Here is a 27,807-nt window from a genome sequence, read left to right on the forward strand (position 1 = left end):
TGTATATATGTTATACAATTAAAAAAGTAAAAATTAAAAATTAAAAAAAAATTTTTTTAAGCTGAGCAAAGCCTTTTGAAGCACTGTATCTTTTTTGCGCTGAACTTCCCATGTTATTGTGATCAAAAGTATCCAAGTACAGTCTAGCCCAACAGGGAGGGGAAAGCAGTTCTGACCTTGACAATTCTTAAAAAGTAGATTGCTTCACAGTGGACTTTATCCGTTAAAAGCAGACAGCTGCTCTCAGGCTTCTAAGCCTTCAGGTGGAGGGGAGAAGGCCATTCAGATTATCACACCCCAGCCCCATCCCCATCCCCAGACCCTAACCTTCCCGCTGCTTCCAGCCCCGCCCATCGCACAGAGCCAGGGGAGCCAGTAGCTGGTGGCTGGCAGCTGCCCCCTCGGAGTGGCCAGGTCGCCTGCACCCAGACCTGGGCCCCGCCTGGAGGTATGTGCAAGAACAGCCCCTTTCTGAGTCTGGGTTGTGTTCCGGGCACCGCCTCTTCTCCAGGGGTGCACAGTCCCGTCCTAGACCCGAGTTTGTACTTTGCCTGTGCATCACAAAGCCTCCGCCATTCTGCCACCATTTACAGGGCGCCCGCTCGGTGCCAGGCTCGGTGCCAGGCTCGGTGCAGGCACGTAGGAGGCAGCAGTGAACAAAAAAAACACCGTTTGCCGCCCTCGGGGAGCTGGCACTGGTGGAGGAGAGGCAGTCAACAATTAACGCGCTCGAACAGCAAACGCTGGGGAGCCTTAGGGTGGGGGGCAGGCTGCGGTGTTGCGGCGAGAGGCCAGATGCGGCCCCAGCACCGCTCAGACCGCGAGGTTCACGCCTCCCTCAGTCTCCCCCATGGGAGCCGCGGCGGGCGTCTGTCTGCAGATGGCTCTCTGTGCGAGCCCTGCTTCGTGCCGTGCCCCCGAGGGGCTTCTCCACGGGGTTCTCTGGTTTAGCTTCAAGCACTTCCCTCCTCCTAAATTGGGCCGCGCCCACCTTCTTGAGTGGTCTGCACCTAGCAGACGCAGCGAGCAGCCGCCCGTCCCAGCGCAGGGGCGCGCTCGGGTTCTCAGGGCTCCGCACCCCTTGGCAGAGCCCGTGCTCCCCCCACCCCCGCGGACAGGTTCCCGTGTGCCTCGGCTCCCCGGACCCGATGGGCCACCCCGGCCGCGGGCACCCGCGGGACCGCGTTCCACCCGCCCAGCCCAGGCGCGTGTAACCGCAGGACGGTTTCCGGGACCAAGAGTCTGCGGATAATTTTTACGGGAGTCCTTGGCCCGCCTGCCTGCGCAGGGAAGTTGGAGCTCTCATGGCGCCGAGAGCTGCAAGCAAAGAGGAAGCACCTAGAGAACGGCTGACTTTTTTTTTTTTTCATATATATTTATTCCAAAATTAAAAAAATAAAACTTAAAGCACATGGTGCCATCGGCTCCCGATTTAGAGTAGCTACTTCACTTTTTAATTGCAACAATTTAAAGAGGAGGCGTCTTACATTCAATAAATACAATAAATAATATTTGGTCTTCATACTCTGCCACCCATCATTTCTTTCTGGAGAGCTTCCTGGAGACTCTTCAGAAAAGTCAGCGTGTTGCCTGCGGTGGTTTGATAGCATGGCTGGTCACAGGAAAAAAACTGTGGGAATAAGAATGGGCGAGGACAGAGTGACGAGAACCATGCTGCAGCCTCAGGGACCAGCCCTCCAGAGCACAGAGGGGTGCAGTGGGGTGGGGAGGGGGGTGGGGAGACTCTGGACTGGCATTCTGTGTGGATAGTGGCACTGGCTGGCTTCTGTGGCCCTGTCAGAAGACCTGAAATCTCCTCAGTAGAGGAGAGCTTTTCTTAGATTTCTTTGAGGCCTAAAATGGTGGCATTATCTCTTTTTGGTTGTCCTGCTAAGGCTAGCATAGCATACTGGCTGAATGGGTCCATTGGGGTCACACAGACCCAAGGTCAGATCTCAATTCTGCCCCTTATTAAATGTTGAGCCTTAGGCAAATATTTTGACCTCCCTGAACCTCAGTTTCATCCTCTATAAAGTGGGGGCAGTAAATCTAATAACTGTCCCCAAAGTAAGTATTCAATGAAACGGTGTATATTGAACATTTAGAACTGGCTGCTGTTGATGGTGGAAACGCAATGAGGTGAACATTTTTTATTTGACCTGCAGCTAAACATTTCTTATTTGACTTGCAACTAAACAGGGGCTTCCAGCCTTCTGTGGTCTCGTGGAGATGCTCAAGAAGCAGGTGCCCAGCAGAGGCCCCACACCTCCCCATCTGGCCGGGGACCAGGAGGGCGTTTAGGGCAAGCGGCAAGCCTCCACCTGAGCACGCTTCCCTTTAAGCAGCTTCTTTGCCAACTGAAAAAAATATGTCGTTTAACTTGTAGGCCACAACATCCATTCAGTTAGAAAATCGAATCTCTAGCATAATTTAGAATTGCGTGGCTTTGGTTTTGGCTTCTAATGATAACCAGGATGGATTCTTTCATTATTCAGTAAGTGAAGAGAAGTCAATGGTCGCATCAGTCTCAGCAGACTTTAAAATGCCCTTTACACCTAGGGGGGACGACGGGTCATCTGGAGCAGATCTCACTCCAGTTCCATGTTTCTGATGCAACTTCTTAGCTATCCCTTATCAATCTGGAACCACCAATTCCAACCTTATGATCCTGTCTCATTCTAACAGATATGGCATCAGCATTCGCATAAAAAGTCACTAATCATAGCATGTCACGTATAAAAACAAAATACACTCACGTGGCACTTTTTCTTCTGTAGGCGTTCAACCGTTCTTTTCACCCGATAGAAAATCAGGACGAATTTTGCTTCCACGGTGGTGTTGGTTATCCGTGACAGCCCCTCCTGGAAGCATGGTGTGGTGCAGTTGTCCTGGTAAATAATGAGGATTTATGAAAAGAAACACTCTGGACAGGCTTTGAGAACGAATTACAAAAAGAATGATTTCAGACACTGTTTTAACTTAACCAATGTAACCTAAATGTGCATTATTTTCAGGCTCCTTGCCAGTCTAGAAAATGATCTTCAATATTTCAAAGTGCGATCATTTTTTCCACAGTGTCACTCCCTGGAGATAGTTCCAGAATGTTCCATCCGGAGAACATGAGGCTGTGAACTCTGGAAAATAGCCCATCTTGCATCTTCTTTTCAACTTATGTCCACCTATGTTCCAAGTCTTGTAACTGTGGATTTGAAAATGCAGAGAAAGGAAGACCTTTCCACACCAGCCTGAAAGGAAGGGCCAACTCGGAATACAGCCGGACTTTCAGCAGCAACTCAAATCATGGATTGTGAACAGAGGAGCCAGGGGAGGTGGTAATAAATGTGTGGCATCTCCTACGAAGCCACCTTACTCTCATCTAAGACATGAATCCTGGTGGAGCACGATGTCTGGCTTCAGAGGGGGTGAGAAGCCTGACTCTCCTTGGCCTGGCTTCAGGACGAGGAGAGCACAGCAGGCTGGCTCAGTGCCTCCCTCCCCCAGCCACGTGCCTCCTGCTGTCCACATGACACCTGGGTTAGGAACGATGGCATCAAACCTTCTTGCAGAACCTTCTTGCTGCCCCTTCTTGCTGCCGAAGTGGAGAGTGACCTTCTTAGAGCCCTTTCCACTTCCTTTGATCTCAGAGGCTCCACCCTTCCAGCCTTAGAACCCTGAAATACCTATCCTCAATCAGCTAGATAAGATAGGAAGGGGGAGGGGGAGGGGGGGGAGGAAAAGGAGGTGGGGAGGAGAAGGGGGAGGAGAGGGGGGAGGAGAGGGGGGAGAAGATAGAGCACATAGATAAGCAGACTTTCAGGGAAAGTAATAGTCTATGCCAGATGAAAGATATTATTATTACTCGGTTTTTGAAAGAGACGATGTTAATGTGAGTGTTAGGCTCACGGTTAGGTTTGGGTTAATGTAGCGATGGCATTAGAGTTAGGTTGTGGGTTAGGGTTAGGCTTAGGCTAGGGTTAGGATCTGGATTATGCTTGGGGTGGGATCAAGTTGTCAGTTTATTTACAGTGTTCCCCAAACCTGGAGTTATAGGCAAATCCTAGAAAGCAGTGTGATGTGAACTCTATCATTGACTATACTCTTAGTTCCTGTTTGATTTCATTACGTGCATGGCCACTAAGCTAAAAGACATTCACGCTTCTTCTAAAAATGTTGAAAAATCATTCAAATTTCTCTAGGAGCAACCAGCTAACGAAATATAAAGAAACTTATATAGTATAGAATTTCAAGAGCCTGGTTTTAAAAGGAAATAGCAAACTGTAAAAATTGCAATTAAAACTTTCTTTCTTAAAAAAATTAAATAAAGCAATTTATGTTCATTTACGAACAAGATCAAGATTGCATGCTTTCATGGTACTTACAGAAGGGATGGGAAGACACAAACAGTCGGTCACCTGCAAGAGAGAATTTGCAGAGTGAAGATGGCAAACGTGAAACTTAAAACGAATTTTGAAAGTTCTTAGAAGAGCGTTCACTCACGTTGTCGCTGCAGTTGCATTTCGAAGGCGGATGTCCCTAGCAGGCAAAGAGACAGGAAACCTATTGAGCGGTGTGATTTTTCATCCTCCGGCCTTTCAAGACAGCAGCAGCTGTCTTTCCCTGCCCACGCCCACCTGTGGAGCGTACCTGCAGGTTTTGGAGGAGGTGGCTGACGTCTCTGATCCCCGGAGTGGTGTTGCACTGCTGGCTGCCCGTGGGGCTCAGGAGCAGGACTGCGAGCACTGCCACCAGGAGCATCTTTCCGCGGGGCTGGGGCTGGTCCTCAGATGCCTGTGAATCGGGTCGTATTTAAATCTCAAACATGGAAAAACCCTGACATCAAACTGATACCAAGGGCCCACTTTTTCTCTGTAAGTTTGGGTCATTCAAAATGGGGAGGAAAAAAGAAATCAAACTGAGTCACTTGACAGCTATCATTCCTCAGAAAAGATGCTCTTCAAAAGTTGGGCGTTGAAATGCTGGGGGGAAAGTTAAAGATCTTAAAAATCATAATTTTTTTTTCTAAGTCAGGGATTCTGGTTGTGAGAGTTAGAGAACTTTCCATGAAAGAGCAAGTCTGTAGTTTCCCTTTTTGCATTATTGGAAATACTGAGAGACGCGCCTGTCATGGGGGCTGTAGTACAGGGGGAATGAGTGATGCTGCAGGATAGTGTTTCTGTCTCGTGGGTTTTACTTTTAGCAATTGCAACCTTCTTTGAAATGGCTTTCAAGACTGGGGCCAGATTCCTCACCTCTTACAAGGGTATCTGGGAAGTATTCCTTTGTCCAAGCCTCTGGAGGAGGATTTCTTCAACTCTAAGCACTTAGAATGCAGCAATAGACACTCTTAAAAATAGCCTTAGGGATTCCTTAGTCTCTTTAGAGAATTTATGGAGCATAATGGGACATCAAATAGAAATTCAGGGCTTTATATGGGACAATAGCTAACATTTATTGAGCATTTACTATATACCATTCTTATCTCTTAATGTAACTCCCCCATGTAATCTGCACCTACTCCCTAATGGGGTAGGTACCAATTTGTCATCCCCATTGCTTATCTTTTAAAGCACTGTCTGTAGCTTAGCTCCCCAGCTCATTAGTGAGGCTGCAGGTATGGACCCAAAAGCCGACTAGGCACTGGACTGTATTACCCTCACTGTAACCCTATGGGAAATGTACTATCACCCTCAGTTTACAGATGAGAACACTGAAGCACAGAGAGGTAAGTAATTTTCCCTGGAGTCGCACAGTGGGGAAGCAGAAGAATCTGTATTTGACCTGTGAAGGCTGGCTCCCAGGTGCAGCGCTTTTTAAAAAAATTTATTTATTAATTAAAAAAAATTAAGAACAAACAAAAACATTAACATATAATTCTGTTCTATGTATATATTCAGTAATTCTCAATATCATCACATAGTTGCATATTCATCATTGCTTAGAACATTTGCATCAATTCAGATAAAGAAATAAAAAGACAACAGAAAAAGAAATAAAACAATAACAGAAAAAAAAAAGATTATACATACCATACCCCTTAACCCTCACTTTCATTTATCACTAGCATTTCAAACTAAATTTATTTTAACATTTGTTCCCCCTATTATTTATTTTTATTCCATATGTTCTACTCGTTTCTTGACAACGTAGATAAAAGGAGCATCAGACACAAGGTTTTCACAATCACACAGTCACATTGTGAAACTATATCATTATTCAATCATCCTCGAGAAACACGGCTACTGGAACCCAGCTCTGCATTTTCAGGCAGTTCCCTCCAGCCTCTCCATTACATCTTGAATAACAAGATGATATCTACTTGATGCATAAGAATAACCTCCAGGATAACCTCTCAACTCTGTTTGGAATCTCTCAGTCATTGACACTTTGTCTCATTTCACTCTTCCCCGTTTTGGTCAAGAAGGTTTTCTCAATCCCTTGATGCTGAGTCTCAGCTCATTCTAGGATTTCTGTCCCACATTGCCAGGAAGGTCCACACCCCTGGGAGTCATGTCCCACGTAGACAGGGGGTGGGTGGTGAGTCTGCTTGCTGTGTTGACTGGAGAGAGAGAGGCCACATCTGAGCAACAAAAGAGGCTCTCTTGGGGGTGACTCTTAGGCCTAAATTTTAAGTAGACTTGACCTATCCTTTGTGTGATTAAGTTTCATATGAACAAACCCCAACACTGGGGGCTTAGCCTATAGCTTTGGTTGTCCACACTGCTTGTGAGAATATCAAGAATTCAACTTGGGGAAGTTGCATTTCTCTCCGTTCTCACCATTCCCCGAAGGGGGCTTTGCAAATACTTTTCCACTCACTGATCGAATCACTCTGGGATTCATCGGGGCATCACTCTGGACAAACCAAAAAATCTCATGTCCTACCCAAGATTCCAAGTACTCATGGTGTTCAATCAAACTATCTAAGTAAGTTATATTAGGAAATGCACTAGTCAAAATATAAATTTTGTAACAAACATTTTTTGCTTTAGTCTCACACATAAGGTGACATTTTAAAATATTAATTACCATCTATTCTCAGCACACTGCAATAATGACATTCCTTTGTTCTTCCTCATGCAAAAATATTTTAAAAATCTGTACATTTAGTCACTATTATTATACACTGTAGGCATTCCTGGATTATACCATCTCAGTCTTTAACATCTATCTTTCTTTCTGATTTCATTTATGTCCCCGGCCCTCCTCCCTCTATCATTCTCACATGCAGCTTCATTCAGTGTTTTATCATAATTATATTACAGTTAGGTAGTATTGTGCTGTCCATTTCTGAGTTTTTGTATTCAGTCCTGTTGCACAGTCTGTGTCTCTTCAGCTCCAATTACCCAATATCTTACCCTGTTTGTATCTCCTGATGGTCTCTGTTACCAAGGAAATATTCCAAGTTTATTCACTAATGTCAATTCATATCAGTGAGACCATACAGTATTTGTCCTTTTGTTTTTGGCTAGTCTCACTCAGCATAATGTCCTCAAGGTCCATCCATGTTGTTACATACTTGATAAATTTATTCTGTCTTAAAGCTGCATAATATTCCATCATATGTATATACCACAATTTGTTTAGCCAACTGTCTGTTGATGGACATTTTGGCTGTTTCCATCTCTTTGCAATTGTAAATAATGCTGCTATAAATATTGGTGTGCAAATGTCCGTTTGTGTTTTTGCCCTTATGTCCTCTGAGCAGATAACTAGCAATGCTATTGCGGGGTCATATGGCAATTCTATATTCAGCTTTTTGAGGAACTGCCAAACTGCCTTCCACAGCGGTTGCACCATTTGACATTCCCACCAACAGTGAATAAGTGTGCCTCTTTCTCCACATCCTCTCCAGCACTTGTCATTTTCTGTTTTGTTGATAATGGCCATTCTGGTGGGTGTGAGACGATATCTCATTGTGGTTTTGATTTGCATTTCTCTAATCGCCAGAGACGTTGAGCATCTCTTCATGTGCCTTTTGGCCATTTGCATTTCCTCTTCTGAGAAGTGTCTGTTCAAGTCTTTTTCCCATTTTGTGATTGGATTGGCTGTCTTTTTGTTGTTGAGTTGAACAATCTCTTTGTAAATTCTGGATACTAGACCTTTATCTGATATGTCATTTCCAAATATTGTCTCCCATTGTGTGGTCTGGCTTTTTACTTTCTTGATGAAGTTCTTTGATGCACAAAAGTGTTTAATTTTGAGGAGTTCCCATTTATTTGTTTATTTCTTCAGTGCTCTTGCTTTGGGTGTAAGGTCTATAAAACTGCCTCCAATTATAAGATTTATAAGATATTTCCCTACATTTTCCTCTAACTGTTTTATGGTCTTAGACCTAATGTTTAGATCTTTGATCCATTTGAGTTAACTTTTGTACAGGGTGTGAGATAGGGGTCCTCTTTCATTCTTTTGCATATGGATATCCAGTTCTCTAGGCACCATTTATTGAAGAGACTGCTCTGTCCCAGGTGAGTTGGCTTGACTGCCTTATCAAAGATCAAATGTCCATAGATGAGAGGGTCTATATCTGAGCACTCTATTTGATTCCATTGGTTGATATATCTATCTTTATGCCAATACCATGCTGTTTTGACCACTGTGGCTTTATAATATGCCTTAAAGTCAGGCAGCGCGAGACCTCCAGCTTCGTTTTTTTTTCCTCAAGATGTTTTTAGCAATTCGGGGCACCCTGCCCTTCCAGATAAATTTGCTTATTGTTTTTTCTATTTCTGAAAAATAAGTTGTTGGGATTTTGATTGGTATTGCATTGAATCTGTAAATCAATTTAGGTAGGATTGACATCTTAACTATATTTAGTCTTCCAATCCATGAACATCTATTTAGGTCTTCTGTGATTTCTTTTAACAGTTTCTTGTAGTTTTCTTTGTATAGGTCTTTGTCTCTTTAGTTAATTTATTCCTAAGTATTTTATTCTTTTAGTTGCAAGTGTAAATGGAATTTGTTTCTTAATTTCCCCCTCAGATTGTTCATTACTAGTGTACAGAAACACTACAGATTTTTGAATGTTGATCTTGTAACCTGCCACTTTGCTGTACTCATTTATTAGCTCTAGTAGTTTTGCTGTGGATTTTTCAGGGTTTTCGACATATAGTATCATATCATCTGCAAACAGTGAGAGTTTTACTTCTTCCTTTCCAATTTTGATGCCTTGTATTTCTTTTTCTTGTGTAATTGCTCTGGCTAAACTTCCAACACAATGTTGAATAACAGCGGTGATAATGGACATCCTTGTCTGGTTCCTGATCTTAGGGGGAAAGTTTTCAGTTTTTCCACAGGGATGATATTAGCTGTGGGATTTTCATATATTCCCTTTATCATTTTAAGGAAATTCCCTTGTATTCCTATCCTAAAAGTTTTTTCAACAGGAAAGGATGTTAAATTTTGTCAAATGCGCCTTCTCTGCATCAATTGAGATGATCATGTGATTTTTCTGCTTTGATTTGTTGATATGGTGTATAACATTAATTGATTTTCGTATGTTGAACCATCCTTGCATACCTGGGATGAATCCTACTTGGTCATGATGTATAATTCTTTTAATATGTTGCTGGATTTGATTTGCTAGAATTTTGTTGAGGATTTTGCATCTATATTCATTAGAGAGATTGTCTGTAGTTTTCTTTTTTTGTAATATCTTTGTCTGGTTTTGATATGAGGGTGATGTTGGCTTCATAGAATGAATTATGTAGCTTTCCCTCCACTTCGATTTTTTTGAAGAGTTTGAGCAGGATTGGTACTAATTCTTTCTGGAATCTTTGGTAGAATTCACATGTGAAGCCGTCTGTTCCTGGACTTTTCTTTTTGGGAAGCTTTTTAATAACTGATTCAATTTCTTTTTGTGATTGGTTTGTTGAGGTCATCTATTTCTTCTCAAGTTAAAGTTGGTTGTTCGTGCCTTTCTAGGGAGTTGTCCATTTCATCTACATTGTTGTATTTATTAGCATAAAGTTGTTCATAGTATCCTATTACCTCCTTTATTTCTGTGGGGTCAGTGATTATGTCTTCTCTTCCATTTCTGATCTTATTTATTTGCATCCTCTCTCTTCTTCTTTTTGTCAATTTTGCTAAGGGCCCATCAATCTTATTGATTTTCTCATAGAACCAACTTCTGGTTTTATTGATTTTCTCAATTGTTTTCATGTTCTCAATTTCATTTATTTCTGCTCTAATCTTTGTTATTTCTTTCCTTTTGCTTGCTTTGGGGTTAGTTTGCTGTTCTTTCTCCAGTTCTTCCAAGTGGACAGTTAATTCCTGAATTTTTGCCCTTTCTTCTTTTTTGATATAGGCATTTAGGGCAATAAATTTCCCTCTTAGCACTGCCTTTGCTGCATCCCATAAGTTTTGACATGTTGTTTTTTCATTTTCATTTGCCTCGAGATAATTACTGATTTCTCTTGTAATTTCTTCATTGACCCACTGGTTGTTTAACAGTGTGTTGTTGAGCCTCCACATATTTGTGAATTTTCTGGCGCTTTGCCTATTATTGATTTCCAACTTCATTCCTTTATGATCTGAGGAAGTGTTTTGTATGATTTCAATCTTTTTAAATTTGTTGAGACTTGCTTTGTGACTCACCATATGGTCTATCTTTGAGAATGATCCATGAGCACTTGAGAAAAAGGTGTATCCTGCTGTTGTGGGGTGTAATGTCCTATAAATGTCTGTTAAGTCTAACTCATTTATTGTAATATTCAAATTCTCTGTTTCTTTATTGATCCTCTGTCTAGATGTTCTGTCCATTGATGAGAGTGGGGAATTGAAGTCTCCAACTATTATGGTAGATGTGTCTATTTCCCTTCTCAGTGTTTGCAGTGTTTGCCTCACGTATTTTGGGGCATTCTGGTTCAGTGCATAAATATTTATGATTGTTATGTCTTCATGTTGAATTGTTCCTTTTGTAGTATATAGTATCCTTCTTTGTCTCTTTTAACTGTTTTACATTTGAAGTCTAATTTGTTGGATATTAGTATAGCTACTCCTGCTCTTTTCTGGTTGTTATTTGCATGAAATATCTTTTCCCAACCTTTCACTTTCAACCTATGTTTATCTTTGGGTCTAAGATGTGTTTCCTGTAGACAGCATATAGAAGGATCCTGTTTTTTAATCCACTCTGCCAGTCTATGTCTTTTGATTGGGGAGTTCAATCCATTAACATTTGGTGTTATTACTGTACGGGTAGTACTTTCTTCTACCATTTTGCCTTTTGGATTTTATATGTCATATCTAATTTTCCTTCTTTCTACACTCTTCTCCACACCTCTCTCTTCTGTCTTTTTTTTTTAATTTTTTTAATTTTTTTATTTTTATTTTTTTATTAATTAAAAAAAGAATTAACAAAAAAATTAGAAATCATTCCAATCTACATGTACAATCAGTAATTCTTAATAACATCACATAGTTGCATATTCATCATTTCTTAGTACATTTGCATCGATTTAGAAAAAGAAATAAAAAGACAACAGAATAAGAATTAAAACAATAATAGAAAGAAAAAAAACAAAAAAAACAAAAAACTTATACCTCACATGCAGCTTCATTCAGTGTTTTAACATAATTGCATTACAATTGGGTAGTATTGTGCTGTCCATTTCTGAGTTTTTATATCCAGTCCCGTTGTACAGTCTGTATCCCTTCAGCTCCAATTACCCGTTCTCTTTTTTTTTTTTTTTTAATTAATGGAAAAAAAGAAATTAACCCAACATTTAGAGATCATACTATTCTACATATGCAATCAGTAATTCTTAACATCATCACATAGATGCATGATCATCATTTCTTAGTACATATGCATTGGTTTAGAAGAACTAGCAACATAACCAAAAAAGATATAGAATGTTAATATAGAGAAAAAAATAAAAGTAATAATAGTAAAATCAAAACAAAACAAAACAAAACAAAACAAAAACCTATAGCTCAGATGCAGCTTCATTCAGTGTTTTAACCTGATTACTTTACAATTAGGTATTATTGTGCTGTCCATTTTTGAGTTTTTGTATCTAGTCCTGTTACACCGTCTGTATCCCTTCAACTCCAATTGGCCATTATCTTACCCTGTTTCTACCTCCTGCTGGACTCTGATATCAAGGACATATTCCAAATTTATTCTCGAATGTCTGTTCACATCAGTGGGACCATACAGTATTTGTCCTTTAGTTTTTGGCTAGACTCACTCATCATAATGTTCTCTAGGTCCATCCATGTTATTACATGCTTCATAAGTTTATCCTGTCTTAAAGCTGCATAGTATTCCATCGTATGTATATACCACAGTTTGTTTAGCCACTCTTCTGTTGATGGAGATTTCGGCTGTTTCCATCTCTTTGCAATTGTAAATAACGCTGCTATAAACATTGGTGTGCAAATGTCCGTTTGTGTCTTTGCCCTTAAGTCCTTTGAGTAGATTCCCAGCAATGGTATTGCTGGGTCGTATGGCAATTCTATAGTCAGCTTTTTGAGGAACCGCCAAACTGCCTTCCACAGTGGTTGCACCATTTGACATTCCCACCAACAGTGGATAAGTGTGCCTCTTTCTCCGCATCCTCTCCAGCACTTGTCATTTTCTGTTTTGTTGATAATGGCCATTCTGGTGGGTGTGAGATGATATCTCATTGTGGTTTTGATTTGCATTTCTCTAATGGCCAGGGACATTGAGCATCTCTTCATGTGCCTTTTGGCCATTTGTATTTCCTCTTCTGATAGGTGTCTGTTCAAGTCTTTTTCCCATTTTGTAATTGGGTTGGCTGTCTTTTTGTTGTTGAGATGAACAATCTCTTTATAAATTCTGGATACTAGACCTTTATCTGATATATCATTTCCAAATATTGTCTCCCATTGTGTAGGCTGTCTTTCTACTTTCTTGATGAAGTTCTTTGATGCACAAAAGTGTTTAATTTTGAGGAGCTCCCATTTATTTATTTCCTTCTTCAGTGTTCTTGCTTTAGGTTTAAGGTCCATAAAACCGCCTCCAGTTGTAACATCCATAAGATATCTCCCAACATTTTCCTCTAACTGTTTTATGGTCTTAGACCTAATGTTTAGATCTTTGATCCATTTTGAGTTAACTTTTGTATAGGGTGTGAGAGATGGGTCTTCTTTCATTCTTTTGCATATGGATATCCAGTTCTCTAGGCACCATTTATTGAAGAGACTGCTCTGTCCCAGGTGAGTTGGCTTGACTGCCTTATCAAAGATCAAATGTCCATAGATGAGAGGGTCTATATCTGAGCACTCTATTCGATTCCATTGGTCAATATATCTATCTTTATGCCAATACCATGCTGTTTTGACCACTGTGGCTTCATAATATGCCTTAAAGTCAGGCAGCGCGAGACCTCCAGCTTCGTTTTTTTTCCTCAAGATGTTTTTAGCAATTCGGGGCACCCTGCCCTTCCAGATAAATTTGCTTATTGGTTTTTCTATTTCTGAAAAATAAGTTGTTGGGATTTTGATTGGTATTGCATTGAATCTGTAAATCAATTTAGGTAGGATTGGCATCTTAACTATATTTAGTCTTCCAATCCATGAACACGGTATGCCCTTCCATCTATTTAGGTCTTCTGTGATTTCTTTTAGCAGTTTTTTGTAGTTTTCTTTATATAGGTTTTTTGTCTCTTTAGTTAAATTTATTCCTAGGTATTTTATTCTTTTAGTTGCAATTGTAAATGGGATTTGTTTCTTGATTTCCCCCTCAGCTTGTTCATTACTAGTGTATAGAAATGCTACAGATTTTTGAATGTTGATCTTGTAACCTGCTACTTTTCTGTACTCATTTATTAGCTCTAGTAGTTTTTTGTGGATTTTTCCGGGTTTTCGACGTATAGTATCATATCGTCTGCAAACAGTGATAGTTTTACTTCTTCCTTTCCAATTTTGATGCCTTGTATTTCTTTTTCTTGCCTAATTGCTCTGGCTTGAACCTCCAACACGATGCTGAATAATAGTGGTGATAGTGGACATCCTTGTCTTGTTCCTGATCTTAGGGGGAAAGTTTTCAATTTTTCTCCATTGAGGATGATATTAGCTGTGGGTTTTTCATATATTCCCTCTATCATTTTAAGGAAGTTCCCTTGTATTCCTATCTTTTGAAGTGTTTTCAACAGGAAAGGATGTTGAATCTTGTCAAATGCCTTCTCTGCATCAATTGAGATGATCATGTGATTTTTCTGCTTTGATTTGTTGATATGGTGTATTACATTAATTGATTTTCTTATGTTGAACCATCCTTGCATACCTGGGATGAATCCTACTTGGTCATGATGTATAATTCTTTTAATGTGTTGTTGGATACGATTTGCTAGAATTTTATTGAGGATTTTTGCATCTATATTCATTAGAGAGATTGGTCTGTAGTTTTCTTTTTTTGTAATATCTTTGCCTGGTTTTGGTATGAGGGTGATGTTGGCTTCATAGAATGAATTAGGCAGTTTTCCCTCCACTTCGATTTTTTTGAAGAGTTTGAGGAGAATTGGTACTAATTCTTTCTGGAACGTTTGGTAGAATTCACATGTGAAGCCATCTGGTCCTGGACTTTTCTTTTTCGGAAGCTTTTGAATGACTAATTCAATTTCTTTACTTGTGATTGGTTTGTTGAGGTCATCTATGTCTTCTTGAGTCAAAGTTGGTTGTTCATGTCTTTCCAGGAACCCGTCCATTTCATCTAAATTGTTGTATTTATTAGCGTAAAGTTGTTCGTAGTATCCTGTTATTACCTCCTTTATTTCTGTGAGGTCAGTAGTTATGTCTCCTCTTCCATTTCTGATCTTATTTATTTGCATCCTCTCGCTTCTTCTTTTTGTCAATCTTGATAAGGGCCCATCAATCTTATTGATTTTCTCATAGAACCAACTTCTGGTCTTATTGATTTTCTCTATTGTTTTCATGTTTTCAATTTCATTTATTTCTGCTCTGATCTTTGTTATTTCTTTCCTTTTGCTTGCTTTGGGATTAGTTTGCTGTTCTTTCTCCAGTTCTTCCAAGTGAACAGTTAATTCCTGCATTTTTGCCTTTTCTTCTTTTCTGATATAGGCATTTAGGGCAATAAATTTCCCTCTTAGCACTGCCTTTGCTGCATCCCATAAGTTTTGATATGTTGTGTTTTCATTTTCATTTGCCTCGAGGTATTTACTAATTTCTCTTGCAATTTCTTCTTTGACCCACTCGTTGTTTAAGAGTGTGTTGTTGAGCCTCCAGGTATTTGTGAATTTTCTGGCATTCCGCCTATTATTGATTTCCATTTTCATTCCTTTATGATCCAAGAAAGTGTTGTGTATGATTTCAATCTTTTTAAATTTGTTAAGACTTGCTTTGTGACCCAGCATATGGTCTATCTTCGAGAATGATCCATGAGCACTTGAGAAAAAGGTATATCCTGCTGTTGTGGGATTTAATGTCCTATAAATGTCTGTTAAGTCTAGCTCCTTTATAGTAATATTCAAATTCTCTGTTTCTTTATTGATCCTCTGTCTAGATGTTCTGTCCATTGATGAGAGTGGGGAATTGAAGTCTCCAACTATTATGGTATTTGTGTCTATTTCCCTTTTCAGTGTTTGCAGTGTATTCCTCACGTATTTTGGGGCACTCTGGTTCGGTGCATAAATATTTATGATTGTTATGTCTTCTTGTTTAATTGTTCCTTTTATTAGTATATAGTGTCCTTCTTTGTCTCTTTTAACTGTTTTACATTTGAAGTCTAACTTGTTGGATATTAGTATAGCCACTCCTGCTATTTTCTGGTTGTTATTTGCATGAAATATCTTTTCCCAACCTTTCACTTTCAACCTATGTTTATCTTTGGGTCTAAGATGTGTTTCCTGTAGACAGCATATAGAAGGATCCTGTTTTTTAATCCATTCTGCCATTCTATGTCTTTTGATTGGGGAATTCAGTCCATTAACATTTAGTGTTATTACTGTTTGGATAATATTTTCCTCTGCCATTTTGCCTTTTGTATTATATATATCATATCTGACTTTCCTTCTTTCTACACTCTTCTCCATACCTCTCTCTTCTGTCTTTTCGGTTCTGACTCTAGTGCTCCCTTTAGTATTTCTTGCAGAGCTGGTCTCTTGGTCACAAATTCTCTCAGTGACTTTTTGTCTGAGAATGTTTTAATTTCTCCCTCATTTTTGAAGGACAATTTTGCTGGATATAGGAGTCTTGGTTGGCAGTTTTTCTCTTTTAGTAATTTAAATATATCATCCCACTGTCTTCTAGCCTCCATGGTTTCTGCTGAGAAATCTACACATAGCCTTATTGGGTTTCCCTTGTATGTGATGGATTGTTTTTCTCTTGCTGCTTTCAAGATCCTCTCTTTCTCTTTGACCTCTGACATTCTAACTAGTAAGTGTCTTGGAGAACGCCTATTTGGGTCTAATCTCTTTGGGGTGCGCTGCACTTCTTGGATCTGTAATTTTAGGTCTTTCATAAGAGTTGGGAAATTTTCAGTGAAAATTTCTTCCATTAGTTTTTCTCCTCCTTTTCCCTTCTCTTCTCCTTCTGGGACACCCACAACACGTATATTTGTGCGGTTCATATTGTCCTTGAGTTCCCTGATACCCTGTTCAAATTTTTCCATTCTTTTCCCGATAGTTTCTGTTTGTTTTTGGAATTCAGATGTTCCATCCTCCAAATCACTAATTCTATCTTCTGTCTCTTTGAATCTATCATTGTAGGTATCCATTGTTTTTTCTATCTTTTCTACTTTGTCCTTCACTTCCATAAGTTCTGTGATCTGTTTTTTCAGTTTTTCTATTTCTTCTTTATGTTCAGCCCATGTCTTCTTCATGTCCTCCCTCAATTTATCGATTTGGTTTTTGAAGAGGTTTTCCATTTCTGTTCGTATATTCAGCATTAGTTGTCTCAGCTCCTGTATCTCATTTGAACTATTGGTTTGTTCCTTTGACTGGGCCATATTTTCAATTATTTGAGCGTGATCCGTTATCTTCTGTTGGCCTCTGCGCATTTAGACAGATTTCCCTGGGTATTGGATCCAAAAGTTTGGAAGATTTTTCTGTGAAATCTCTGGGTTCTGTTTTTCTTATCCTGCCCAGTAGGTGGCGCTCGTGGCACACGTTTGTCTGCGGGTCCCACCAGTAAAAGGTGCTGTGGGACCTTTAACTTTGGAAAACTCTCGCCGTCCGGGAGGTTCGCTAGCCGAAGCGGCTTGAGCCGGCCCGGGGTCCGAACGCAGGGAGGGTTGCTGGCCGCCGCAGCCCGGGAAAGAGCCCGTCCAAATTTCCTAGTCGGCCCGGGGCGACAAGCGTGGAGGGAGGGCGCCAGCGGCAGTGGCCCGCCCGGGAGAGTGCACATTCCCGGAGAGTCATGGGTTTGGAAGGGGCCTCCCCCACCCGTCACCATTCTCCGCGGCCTGGGGATTTCCGATCCAATTCTCTCAGTTGGTCCGGGGGGCTGCGCGTGGTGTGGGCGCCAGCCGCCGCGGTTTCAGGGGACCGCCTGTCCAATTCTCCCAGCCGGCCCGGGAAGGGGGAAGGGAGTGACTCCGGCCACTTGCCGCCCCGCCCGGTGAGGCCCGTGCGCCTCGGTGATCTCACCTGAGCTGCTTCTCTCAGCCAGCCAGCCATTCCAGGATGGGGTACGCTGTCTTTTTTATCTCTGTTGTGGCTTTGGGCGCTTTCTGTATCGTTTCTACTCCCCTAGTAGCTGTCCTGGGGAAGAAACTAAGATCCGCGCGTCTTACTAAGCCGCCATCTTCTCCGGAAGTCTCTTCTGTCTTTTTGTATCTGTCTCTAGTGCTCCCTTTAGTATTTCTTGCAGAACTGGTCTCTTGGTCACAAATTCTCTCAGTGATTTTTTGTCTGAAAATGTTTTAATTTCTCCCTCATTTTTGAAGAACAATTTTGCTGGTTATAGACTTCTTGGTTGGCAGTTTTTCTCTTTTAGTAATTTAAATATATCATCCCACTGTCTTCTCGCCTCCATGGTTTCTGCTGAGAAATCTACACATAGTTTTATTGGGTTTCCCTTGTATGTGATGGATTGCTTTTCTCTTGCTGCTTTCAAGATCCTCTCTTTCTCTTTGATCTCTGACATTCTGACTAGTAAGTGTCTTAGAGAACGTCTATTTGGATCTGTTCTCTTTGGGGTACTCTGCACTTCTTGGATCTGTAATTTTAAGTCTATCATAAGAGTTGGGAAATTTTCAGTGATAATTTCCTCCTTTTCCCTTCTCTTCTCCTTCTGGGACACCCACAGCATGTATGTTCATGCGCTTCATATTATCATTCAATTCCCTGAGTCCCTTCTCATATTTTTCCATTCTTTTCCCTATTATTTCTGTTTCTTGTCGGATTTCAAATGTTCCATCCTCCAGTTCACTAATCCTATCCTCTGTCTCTCAAAATCTACCATTGTAGGTTTCCATGGTTTCTTTCATCTCTTCTACTGTGCCTTTCATTCCCATAAGTTCTGTGATTTGTGTTTTCAGACTTTCCATTTCTTCTTTTTGTTCATTCCTTGCCTTCTTCATATCCTCCCTCAATTCATTGATTTGTTTTTTGATGAAGTTTTCCATGTCTGTTCGTATATTCTGAATTAATTTTTTCAACTCTTGTATCTCATTTGAACTATTGGTTTGTTCCTTTGACTGGGCCATATCTTCAATTTTCCTGGTGTGATTTGTTATTTTTTGCTGGCATCTAGACATTTAATTACCTTAATTAGTTTATTCTAGAGATTGCTTTCACTTCTCTTACCTAGGGTTTTCTTGCTGGATGAATTTGTTGTCTATCTGTTCTTTGACATTCAGTTCAGCGTTTTCTGGACCTCTAGCTTAGGTTTTGTTTAACAGAGGATAATTTTTCGGTTCTTGTTTTCTTGTTACTTGCCCTGCTTGTATGGTGCCATTTCCCCCCGCCCCCCACCCTTAGGAGGGTCTATGTAGGTATTATAGACTCTAGCCAGGTTTTCCCGGACTAAACTGACCTCCTATCAGGGGGCAGGAGTCACCTGCGTCAGTTTTCCCTGAGGGTGAGACCCAGCGGGTTAAAAGACTTTCCTGTGAAGTCTCTGGGCTCTGTTTTTCTTATCCTGCCCAGTATGTGGTGCTTGTCTGACTGCAGGTCCCACCAGCATAAGATGATGCGGCTCCTTTAGCTTTGGCAGACTCTCCCTGCTGGGGGCATGGTGGAGACAGAGGAGAGGTTGTAGGCTGTTTTTTTTTTTTTTTTTTTTTTTTTTTTTTTTAACATTTTCTTGTTTTATTATATTTTGTTTTTCCGTTTTTTGTTACATGGGCTGGGGCCGGGAATCGAACCGAGGTCCTCCGGCATAGCAGGCAAGCACTTTGCCCGCTGAGCCACCGCGGCCCGCCCCTGTAGGCTGGTTTTAATGGCTTCAAATTGCCAAGCCCTGGGGTCTGACTTCCTTGATGGAGGGATTCCACCTGAGTTGGGCTTCACCCCTCCCCTGGGGAAGGCACATGTGGGGGACAAGCCCTGAGTGCAGCCTGTTTTTGCCTATGCCTGGGGCAGTTGCAGCCCGAGAAGTCCCACCACTGAATCCAGAGGCAGCTAAGCCTCCATAGAAACACAGCCACAAAAACCTCCGTTTGCTCCCCTTTGCTCTTTTTCCGTTAGCCCAATGAGCGACCTCCACTTTGACCAGGTTCATCTGAGCTGGGGGCCTATTTTTAGTAGTCAGAATTTGTTAATTAATTCCACAATTGGCGTTTGGTTGGGCTCAGCCCCTGCTGCTGGTAAAGTCTGTTTCCTTTCCCCTCTGGGAAGCTGCCTGTGGGAGAGGGGTGCCGGTCACTGAGGCTTGGGGATTTCATGGTTCTGCAGCGGCTCACAGCTGGTCCAACTGGTCCAGACTGGGGTACGCTGTGTGTCCAGTCACTGACGTGGCCCCAGGAGCTGTTCTGTACTGTTTCTGGTTATTTAGTGGTTGTTCTGTAGGATGAACTAAAACGTGCACATTGCTAGCCACCATCTTGGCCCCCCAGGTGCGGCCTTTAAACTCCCCACCCTCCTGCTTCTCTGTGTTTTGTGCCTGCCTCTCCCACAGGATATATACTCCACGGGCGCAGAAGCCCTGTGCATCAGGCACACCTTTATATTCTCGGCATTTAGGAAGGGGTCTGGGCAAACTGGGCTCTCACCAAATGGTGGTTGAATTGTAAAACATTAATTTGAAAAGTAGTTTGCGAAATAGTAAGAAAGGTACATATAAACTGGGGTTTTAAAAGGTCTCAAATGTGGTTTCAGGGGACATAGTTGGAGGTATATGCAGTAAGAAAATGCATCTTCCACTCATTGAAAACTGAAAGGTGGTGGGGGCGCGGTGGGGAGTTCTTACTGTAGTATTTTGAGACCTTCTCGCCAAAGGGACAAACTTAAGATTTTTTCACTGCTGTCATAAGTCTGCAGGCCAGTTGTTTTTCTCGTTGCATGTTGTTCCTTAGGAGTGGTGCAAGGTCAGCAGGGTTCAACTGCACCGTTGGAGATGCGGGTGGGGGCAGTGATGTCTTGGTGGCAGACAAGGTAAAGAAAAATTCTGATTGTCTTGTTTTTCCAAATTCCCAGAATTGCCCAGCAGCTCTGACTTCTATGCACGTTCACTGCAGACACTAAGGAGAAATGTCTCCCCGCCTTGGCAGACACTCTTCCAGAGCCCAAGATCTATGCCCAGTTCTTGCTAATAGAGCTGTGATTAATTCAGGGATGATAATGTATCCAGCTAAATACCTACTTTTTCAGCCTTTCTCACTGCTAAAGGTGGCCATGTGACATGTTCTAACCTATGCAATGTATGTAGACTTATTTTACTTTCCTGATAACAGGAGACAGAAGTGGCTGAAACCTGTCCTTTACATCTATTTTCAATTTGGACGTGGATGTGATGGCAGCAGCTTCAGCAGCAATCTTATAGCTATGAAGAAATAGACCAGTCAATTGCAGCCTTGGCAAGACTAACACTTTGCATAAATAGAAAATAATCATAAAACATTGAAAGAAACAATAAAAAGTAACAATAAGAAAACAAAAACGATGCTAACTTCCAGCTAGAAACCACTGCTTCCTGAAGACCCTGAGCTGTGAAACTTGATCTTCTTGTAAAAATGAAAAATAGGATGTGTTGGAGAAATGTTAAAGATATGATAGCATCAGCCTAGACATTTTTTCCTGATGTAATGGACTACTCGAAAGAGACTTGATAAGGTAATCATCTCTCTATGATGCATACTTAATGCTATATGTGTGAATGGCCTAACACATACCGTCAGGTATATACTTGTACACCTAGGTAAGCACTGATCAGCTTTACCTTCTTACTGTATAAGTGGGGCTGTGGCTCAGAAAGAGAAATCGGCTTGTCCTAAGCTGCCCCTCTAGGTATTGGTATAGCTACGATCAGGACCCGTGACCCTGGAAACAGACTGTTTAGGTTTGTATCCTCAGTCCTGAGGCCTTGGGCAGCTTGCTTGGCCTCTTCCATTTTCGGATTTTAAAATGAGATGGAGATGGGGGACATTGGGAATGGAGGATATCTGGGAGAGGGGACCTTGGGGAGCAATAAAATGTGACCTGCTACCATGCCCTAGGGTCAGATCAACAGTAGCACAGTGACACCAGGGGTAAATAATTGAATGGGGGTGGGGGCAAGAGTTAAGGGGAGGTTTGGGTTTTCTTGTTGGCGAGGGTGTGTTCATTGATTATTTTTCTCTTGGGAGCAATGAAAATTGTCTACCAATTGAGAGTGTTGATGATTATACCACTAAGTGAGGATAATGTGAGACCTGGACTGTTGACTTTGGACATTATCCATTATGTCCAGTGGATGGAGGTGGCTGAAAGATACACTGACTGAGAAGTAGAATGGTGAACTGTGGTTCTTACATATGATAGAATATTGTGCAGCTACAGAAAGGAACGAAGTTGTGAGGCATGCAGTGAGGTGAATGAACCTGGCAGACACTATGTGGTTCAAAATAAGCCAGAAACAAAAGAATAAATATTGTATGGTCTCATTTAGAAAATACTTATGAGAAAATTGGGGCCTAGATTGTAAGCTCTCATAGCAGCCATATTTAGCCCAGAACAGTAATTGTTATTTCTGGATTTTGAGAGGCTATGCTATATATGTATAACCTGCTACTTCTCTGGAACTTTGACTACCTGTGCAACACCTGAGACTCAGAGTAGGAGTTCTACAGGTCTGAAAGTCAGCATTGCCGCATACAACAGCTGTTAAAGAAATTGAAAAAGAGATCAGGCTTTAATTTGAGATAAGAATGAAGCCGATCAGGTTAGGACTAAGGTTAATCTGAATACAGGAGTAAGGAAAGCATTGTCTGTATTTTAGAACTTCACCCACTCTATGAAATGAGAGGAAGAGAGATTTATTTTGTCCAAGCCTAAATTTTCTGTAGCAAATAATCTAACTCAACCTGTCTGAATAGATCATTTAAACAACGCAAACCCAGGGAGCCCAGATGGGAATAAGGGCTTTTAACTCTGCATAGCTCCGTATAATACCCAGATACATCCCAGAGTATATTGAACTGATAATTTTAAAATATTGGCAAAGTCCCCTGAGGGATAGGAGTAAAAACATGGAACTATTAGACTTTACTACCAGGAAAGCCCATGATACTGTCTCAAATACTGGGGACTCCCAAGTCAATAGGCCAAGCCCTTAATCTTCAGGCTTGCTCTTCTGAAGCTTGTTTATGTAGCAGAGAAGGTAAGCTTATCTATACTTATGTCTAAGAGTTACTTCTAAAGGACCTCTTTTGTTGCTCAGATGTGGTCTCTCCCCCATTCTTTCTCTCTCTCTCTCTCTGCCCAACTCTGCAAGTAAAATATTACCCTCCCCCTGTATATGGGACCTGACATCCAAGGGTGAAAGTCTCCTTGACAATGTGGGATATGACTCCCAGAGATGAGCCTGGCCCTGGCACCATGGGATTGACAATCCCTTCCTGACCAAAAGGGGGAAAAGAATTATAATGAATAAAGTATCAGTGGCTGAGAGAGTTCAAATAGAGTCAAGAGCCCACTCTGGAGGCTACTCTTATGCAAGCTTCAGCTAGATATTGCTATTTATCATGGTTTGCCCAACCCCAACCAAAACCATTCCTGTCAACCCTAAAGAAGACTTAAGGCTTTATCTGAGATTCTACAAACATTTCATGCACTATGATTACTTTCTAGAAACCTACAACCTCTAGATGGGTTCCTAGGCCAGATAAGTCCTGAAACCCAGAGGAGCCAGCCTCCTCAGAACATCAACTAGTTCTATACTTCTATCCCATATTATTGACAACTCTTTCCAATGTGAAAAAGTTAGAATGGGTATAGCCCAAATATCCCTAAAGATGTGGAGAAAAATCAAAGGAGAAAGAGGAGTTGTAACAAAGAAGGTAGGATTTAATTCATGAGTCTGACTGCTGAATTATACTGCTATTTCTTTTAGTCTCCAGTGTCTTGGAAGCAGCTAGAAGAAAAACTTAAAATTGTGGAACTATAACCCATAGCAAACTCTGAAATCAAATTGTGTGGTGTGCTTTGAAATTTATTGTTTTTATTTGTTTTTATAAAAAAAGAAAAAAATTAAGGCAAAAAACAATCTAGGGTCTGGCCTGTAAGCTAAGGATAATGTTTACATTTTTAAAGAGATACAAAAAAAATAAGTAAGTAGATGGATGTTATATGGACAGATAGATATGTAATAGATGGAAAGGTAGATGATGGATGGATGGATGGATGGATGGACGGATGGATAGGTAGGTAAATTAGATAGATGATGGATATATAGGGAGGTGGATAGATAGATAGATAGATAGAGTGAGTGAGTGAGATAAAGAGATAGAGATAGAAATATAGAAGATAGAATAAAAGATAGAAAGGAGAATGTGCAACAGAGACTGCATGTGACCTACAAAGTCTAAAATATTTACTACCTGGCCCTTTACAGAAGAACTTCGCAAACTCCTGGTCTAGTTCACCCACTCCAGTCCTCATTTTTAGAGAATATTGTTATTTCCTGCCATACGAGAGTAGAGCTAGGAGCTGGTGGCCCAAGTGTCTCTCTTCTCACTGTCCGTCTGGTTATTTCTGCTCAGGCTTCCGCACAGAGGGGAAGGAATCCCTGGATCCTGGAATCCCTGGCTGCCGGAGTTTCTGAAATGGTGGTGCTAAAATGAGGAGTGGGACATTTCTAAGCTCTGAAAGTAGAGGTTTTCTTATCTATAAAACCCCTTCCTTTGACTCCTTTTCCTTGGCTATATGTGGCATGAGCTTGATGGTCCTATGAGCTGGAGGCCTTCTCTTGGTGAAGCCTGGTACCCTCAGCCAAAGATAGTTCAGTTGAGCTCAGTTCTATTAGGAAGAGCCACACATATTAAAATCAGGACAAAAGCAGATGAACTAACCGTCCTTTCTTCCCAGGCCAGGGCCTGGCCAGACCGGTTGCCCCTAAGTCTCCCACACTCCCACCCACGCCAAGGGCTGGGGCAGTGTTACTCAGCCTTTCCAAGTATTCACAGAGGGGAATCTGGGGCACATCGCCCAGCCCTGCCTCAAGAAGGGATAGGGATATTCCATTTGGAATACTTTTCTTAGCAATGAAATATATTTCCATTTGGAAATTTGATCTGGTCTGGTCCATGCCCATTAAGTACCATTGTTCCCTGACCTACTGCCCTCCAGTCCCATTGGTTTTCTGTCTACAACTGTCCTCCCCACCTTTGCACTTACTAAGCTCTCTCTGCCTGGAATGCTCTCCCTCAGCTCTTTCATTCATAGCCCTTCTCATCCTTCAGGTCTCAGGTCAAATGTCACTTCTTCCAGGGAGCCCTCCCTGCCTGAGTAATCATGGCAATCTGCATGTATTTATTTGTTTAGTGTCTGTTTATCCTAGTATAATATAAGCTCTATGAGGGTAAGTACCTCCATTCTCCTGTTCACCATGGTATTCCCAGAGCATGGTCTATATTCAGTGCTCAGGAGTCATTGGTTAAATAACTGAATGACTAGTACATTTAATTAGGAAACCATTTATCAAATTTATTTTATTTTTGAAATTACCAAGATGTGTTTCCTGTGGATCAGGAACAAACTAAAAGCAAACACAACATTTTAAAAACCTGAAAGCATGTGAAGAGAGATTAAGCAATAGATGGAGTAAATCTGTCTTCCTGTTCTGTAGTCTCATATGTTGGTTTAGGGTTTGAGAATTTCTCGAGTGCTTTTCAATCCATTCTCTCTTTTAATTCTCGTAGCAACTTTATGAGGAAGGCATGGCAGGAGTGGGGACTCCAACTCTGTAAAGGAGGGAACAGAGACAGAGTGAATGAGAAAGAGAAAAGTGAGTGGATGATTCTTCACAATTCTTCCCCATCTCCCCACCCACTCAGCTACAACAAAGAGACAAAGAATATTAGAAGACAGTGATGAAATTCAAAACACTACTTAAACAGCAGATGCTTATCTAGGCAAAGTCACTATAACTTTTGAGGTTTCGCTGCTAGGATTTCTTTCAACATCTAAATGTTAATATGCAAATGATCCCTTACAAAGGAAATGCACCAAGCCCAGAAATTAATTACTCACCTCTTTCAAAGATCAAGAACATTGGAGAGAAAGAAGCTTACCAAGACTTAACATAGATAACACAGTTTCCAATAAATGACAAGCGGCAATCCTCAACCATTTATTTGGTTCCAAAGATAAAGCTTGAAATTTTTGTTTTGTCATAAAAGCTCATGTGTCATGGATTATTTCTCTAGGAATAAAGTGAAATAATTATTTGTTCTAAGAAACCATGCAAAAAATGACACACAAGAAAAAGCACTAAATTTCTAAGTAAAACCCATTCTGCCTTTTACTCTAACCCAGACAAGAGATAACTAGTAATGAGAATACGAAAGCACTAATTTCTTAATCAAATAGTTATTTCTAGTTCACCATTTCTCTACCAGAGGTGATGGGGCACATCCCGCCGCAGTGGATGAACTGTCCTTCCTGTTGGGGCTGCTCCCCCCAAAAGGGTTATTTTTAGTGGACTAGCCTGGACCACTCCCCTCGTATCCCCCCTAAGAAATACCAGGCCTCTGTCCCTTGCACACAGGCCCAGTGTTCCCAGTTTGACTCCCATGTATAATTTTCCAGATGCCACGATGACATAGGACCCTTTCCTCTCCTCCCCACCACCTCCTGTCTCTTCACTCCTCCTCGCCCTTGGTTGCTGACAGTGCAGGCTACCCTTGTAAATGCAATTTTCACATCCTCTCATCAGCACAGTTCATCATTATCCGAAAACTGCCCCAGTGTTTGTGGGATTGCCTTTTTACTGAGATCCATCTCACTGAGAAAGCATGGGAACTCCTGTTCTAAATTGCACTGGGGAGGGCAGAAGTACTTGTTGAACCCTTTATGAATGCAAGGTAATATATTAAGCACTTTATACGTATTATCTCATGCAGTCCTCACACCAATCTTTATTAGTCCCATTTTATAGATGTGGAAATAGACGCTCAGAAAGGTTGAGAGAATTGCCCATAATCACCTGGCTGGCAGTTCAAAGGGGATTTATCTGATCTCAGAGTTTATGCTCTTGTCTGCTATACCAATATAGAGCTCTCCATTTCTGCTGATTCATCCATATAGACTGATTCCAAGCCCACTTAATACAATCAGAAAATCAAAGCTTGTGTTGGGAGTGGGGGGTAAATTCCAGAGATCATTTTAGACGCTCAGAGATTATGCATTGCTTACACTCTGATCAATAAAACAAAGATACTAAAATAGGACCGGGTGGTTTCTAAGGGCTAGACTGCCACTAAAATCCATTGTCCTATTATCTGTAAAACTCGTTATTGTGTCTCCTTTGGGATTTAATCCATTCCACCACATCTCAACTATTATGAATATTTATTTATACAAAACATATGTGCTGTATTTAAAAAAAAAATAGAAGAAATCTCTGTTGAGATGTGTTTATTTGTGTCAAGTCTCAATCTAGCTCCTCTGACCTGTTGGACGCAGTCAAGTGTTGTGACCTCATGGTGCTGGGAGTCTCTCGTTGGTGGGCCTCCATCTTGGAAAGGTTGAAGCTTTGCAGACATGGAATCTCAGAGTCAATTGACACTGTAGAATTCTGTAGGATGGACCCAACTGTGCCCCAGCCTCTGCCCTCTGTCACATGGTGAGTTTCCATCTAGTTCTTTTCCAAAGCACTGTAAGTAACTGAGCTCAGTTTTGACCTCCTGACCCTTCTCTGTCACTGAATATGGCCGAACCATCTTTTGGTCCAGTGGAGGAGGCTGAGATGCAAAAGCCTGATGACATCAAAAGCACACAACCAGGCGGGCCACGGTGGCTCAGCAGGTAGAGCTCTCGCCTGCCATGCTGGAGACCTGGGTTGGATTCCTAGTGCCTGCCCATGTAAAAAACAAAACAAACAAACAAACAAAAAGCACACAACCTCAAATGGGGTTGAAGTTATACAATGAAAGTTTAAAACTCCTTCTAAAAATAACTTTTTTTTTCTCTAGAAAACAAATAGAGCCATAGTGACTAGATAATTTGGAGTCAATGGCTGGCCTCGGGTCTTAGCCCCACAAGCATATAAGGGACTCCAACTATGTCAGACCCTCAGGAAATGTTCTTAAGAGAAAGTAGGGAATCTCTCCAGAACATCAACTAGCTCTAACCCCCATCCCATATTATCGACAGCCCCTTCCAACATGAAAAAGTTCGAATGAGCATAGCCCAAATACCCCTAAAGAGTTGGAGAAATTCAAAGGTGATGGTAGAGTTATACAGAGAA

At 41.3% G+C, this 27,807-nt stretch overlaps 1 protein-coding gene and 1 long non-coding RNA gene across 2 annotated transcripts in view; one reads left to right on the plus strand and one right to left on the minus strand.

Annotated features, from left to right (window-relative positions):
- Nucleotides 1–243: 243 nt before the first annotated feature.
- The window catches only part of LOC143664988 (uncharacterized), a 49,473-nt gene continuing 21,909 nt past the window's right edge, over nt 244–27,807 (plus strand). The window contains exons 1-2 of the long non-coding RNA XR_013166702.1: nt 244–448; nt 3,076–3,422. This is a non-coding gene — a long non-coding RNA (uncharacterized LOC143664988). The remainder of the gene's footprint in view (nt 449–3,075; nt 3,423–27,807) is intronic.
- Nucleotides 1,520–4,755, minus strand: IL9 (interleukin 9). The gene is made up of 5 exons (XM_077138519.1): nt 4,645–4,755; nt 4,498–4,533; nt 4,380–4,412; nt 2,757–2,888; nt 1,520–1,630 (listed from the first exon to the last, which is right to left on the minus strand). The coding sequence occupies exons 1-5, from the start codon at nt 4,753–4,755 to the stop codon at nt 1,520–1,522; spliced, it is 423 nt and encodes a 140-aa protein (XP_076994634.1).

The sequence above is a fragment of the Tamandua tetradactyla genome, chromosome 20, assembly GCF_023851605.1.
Source record: "Tamandua tetradactyla isolate mTamTet1 chromosome 20, mTamTet1.pri, whole genome shotgun sequence".
NCBI classification, from domain to species: domain Eukaryota; kingdom Metazoa; phylum Chordata; class Mammalia; order Pilosa; family Myrmecophagidae; genus Tamandua; species Tamandua tetradactyla.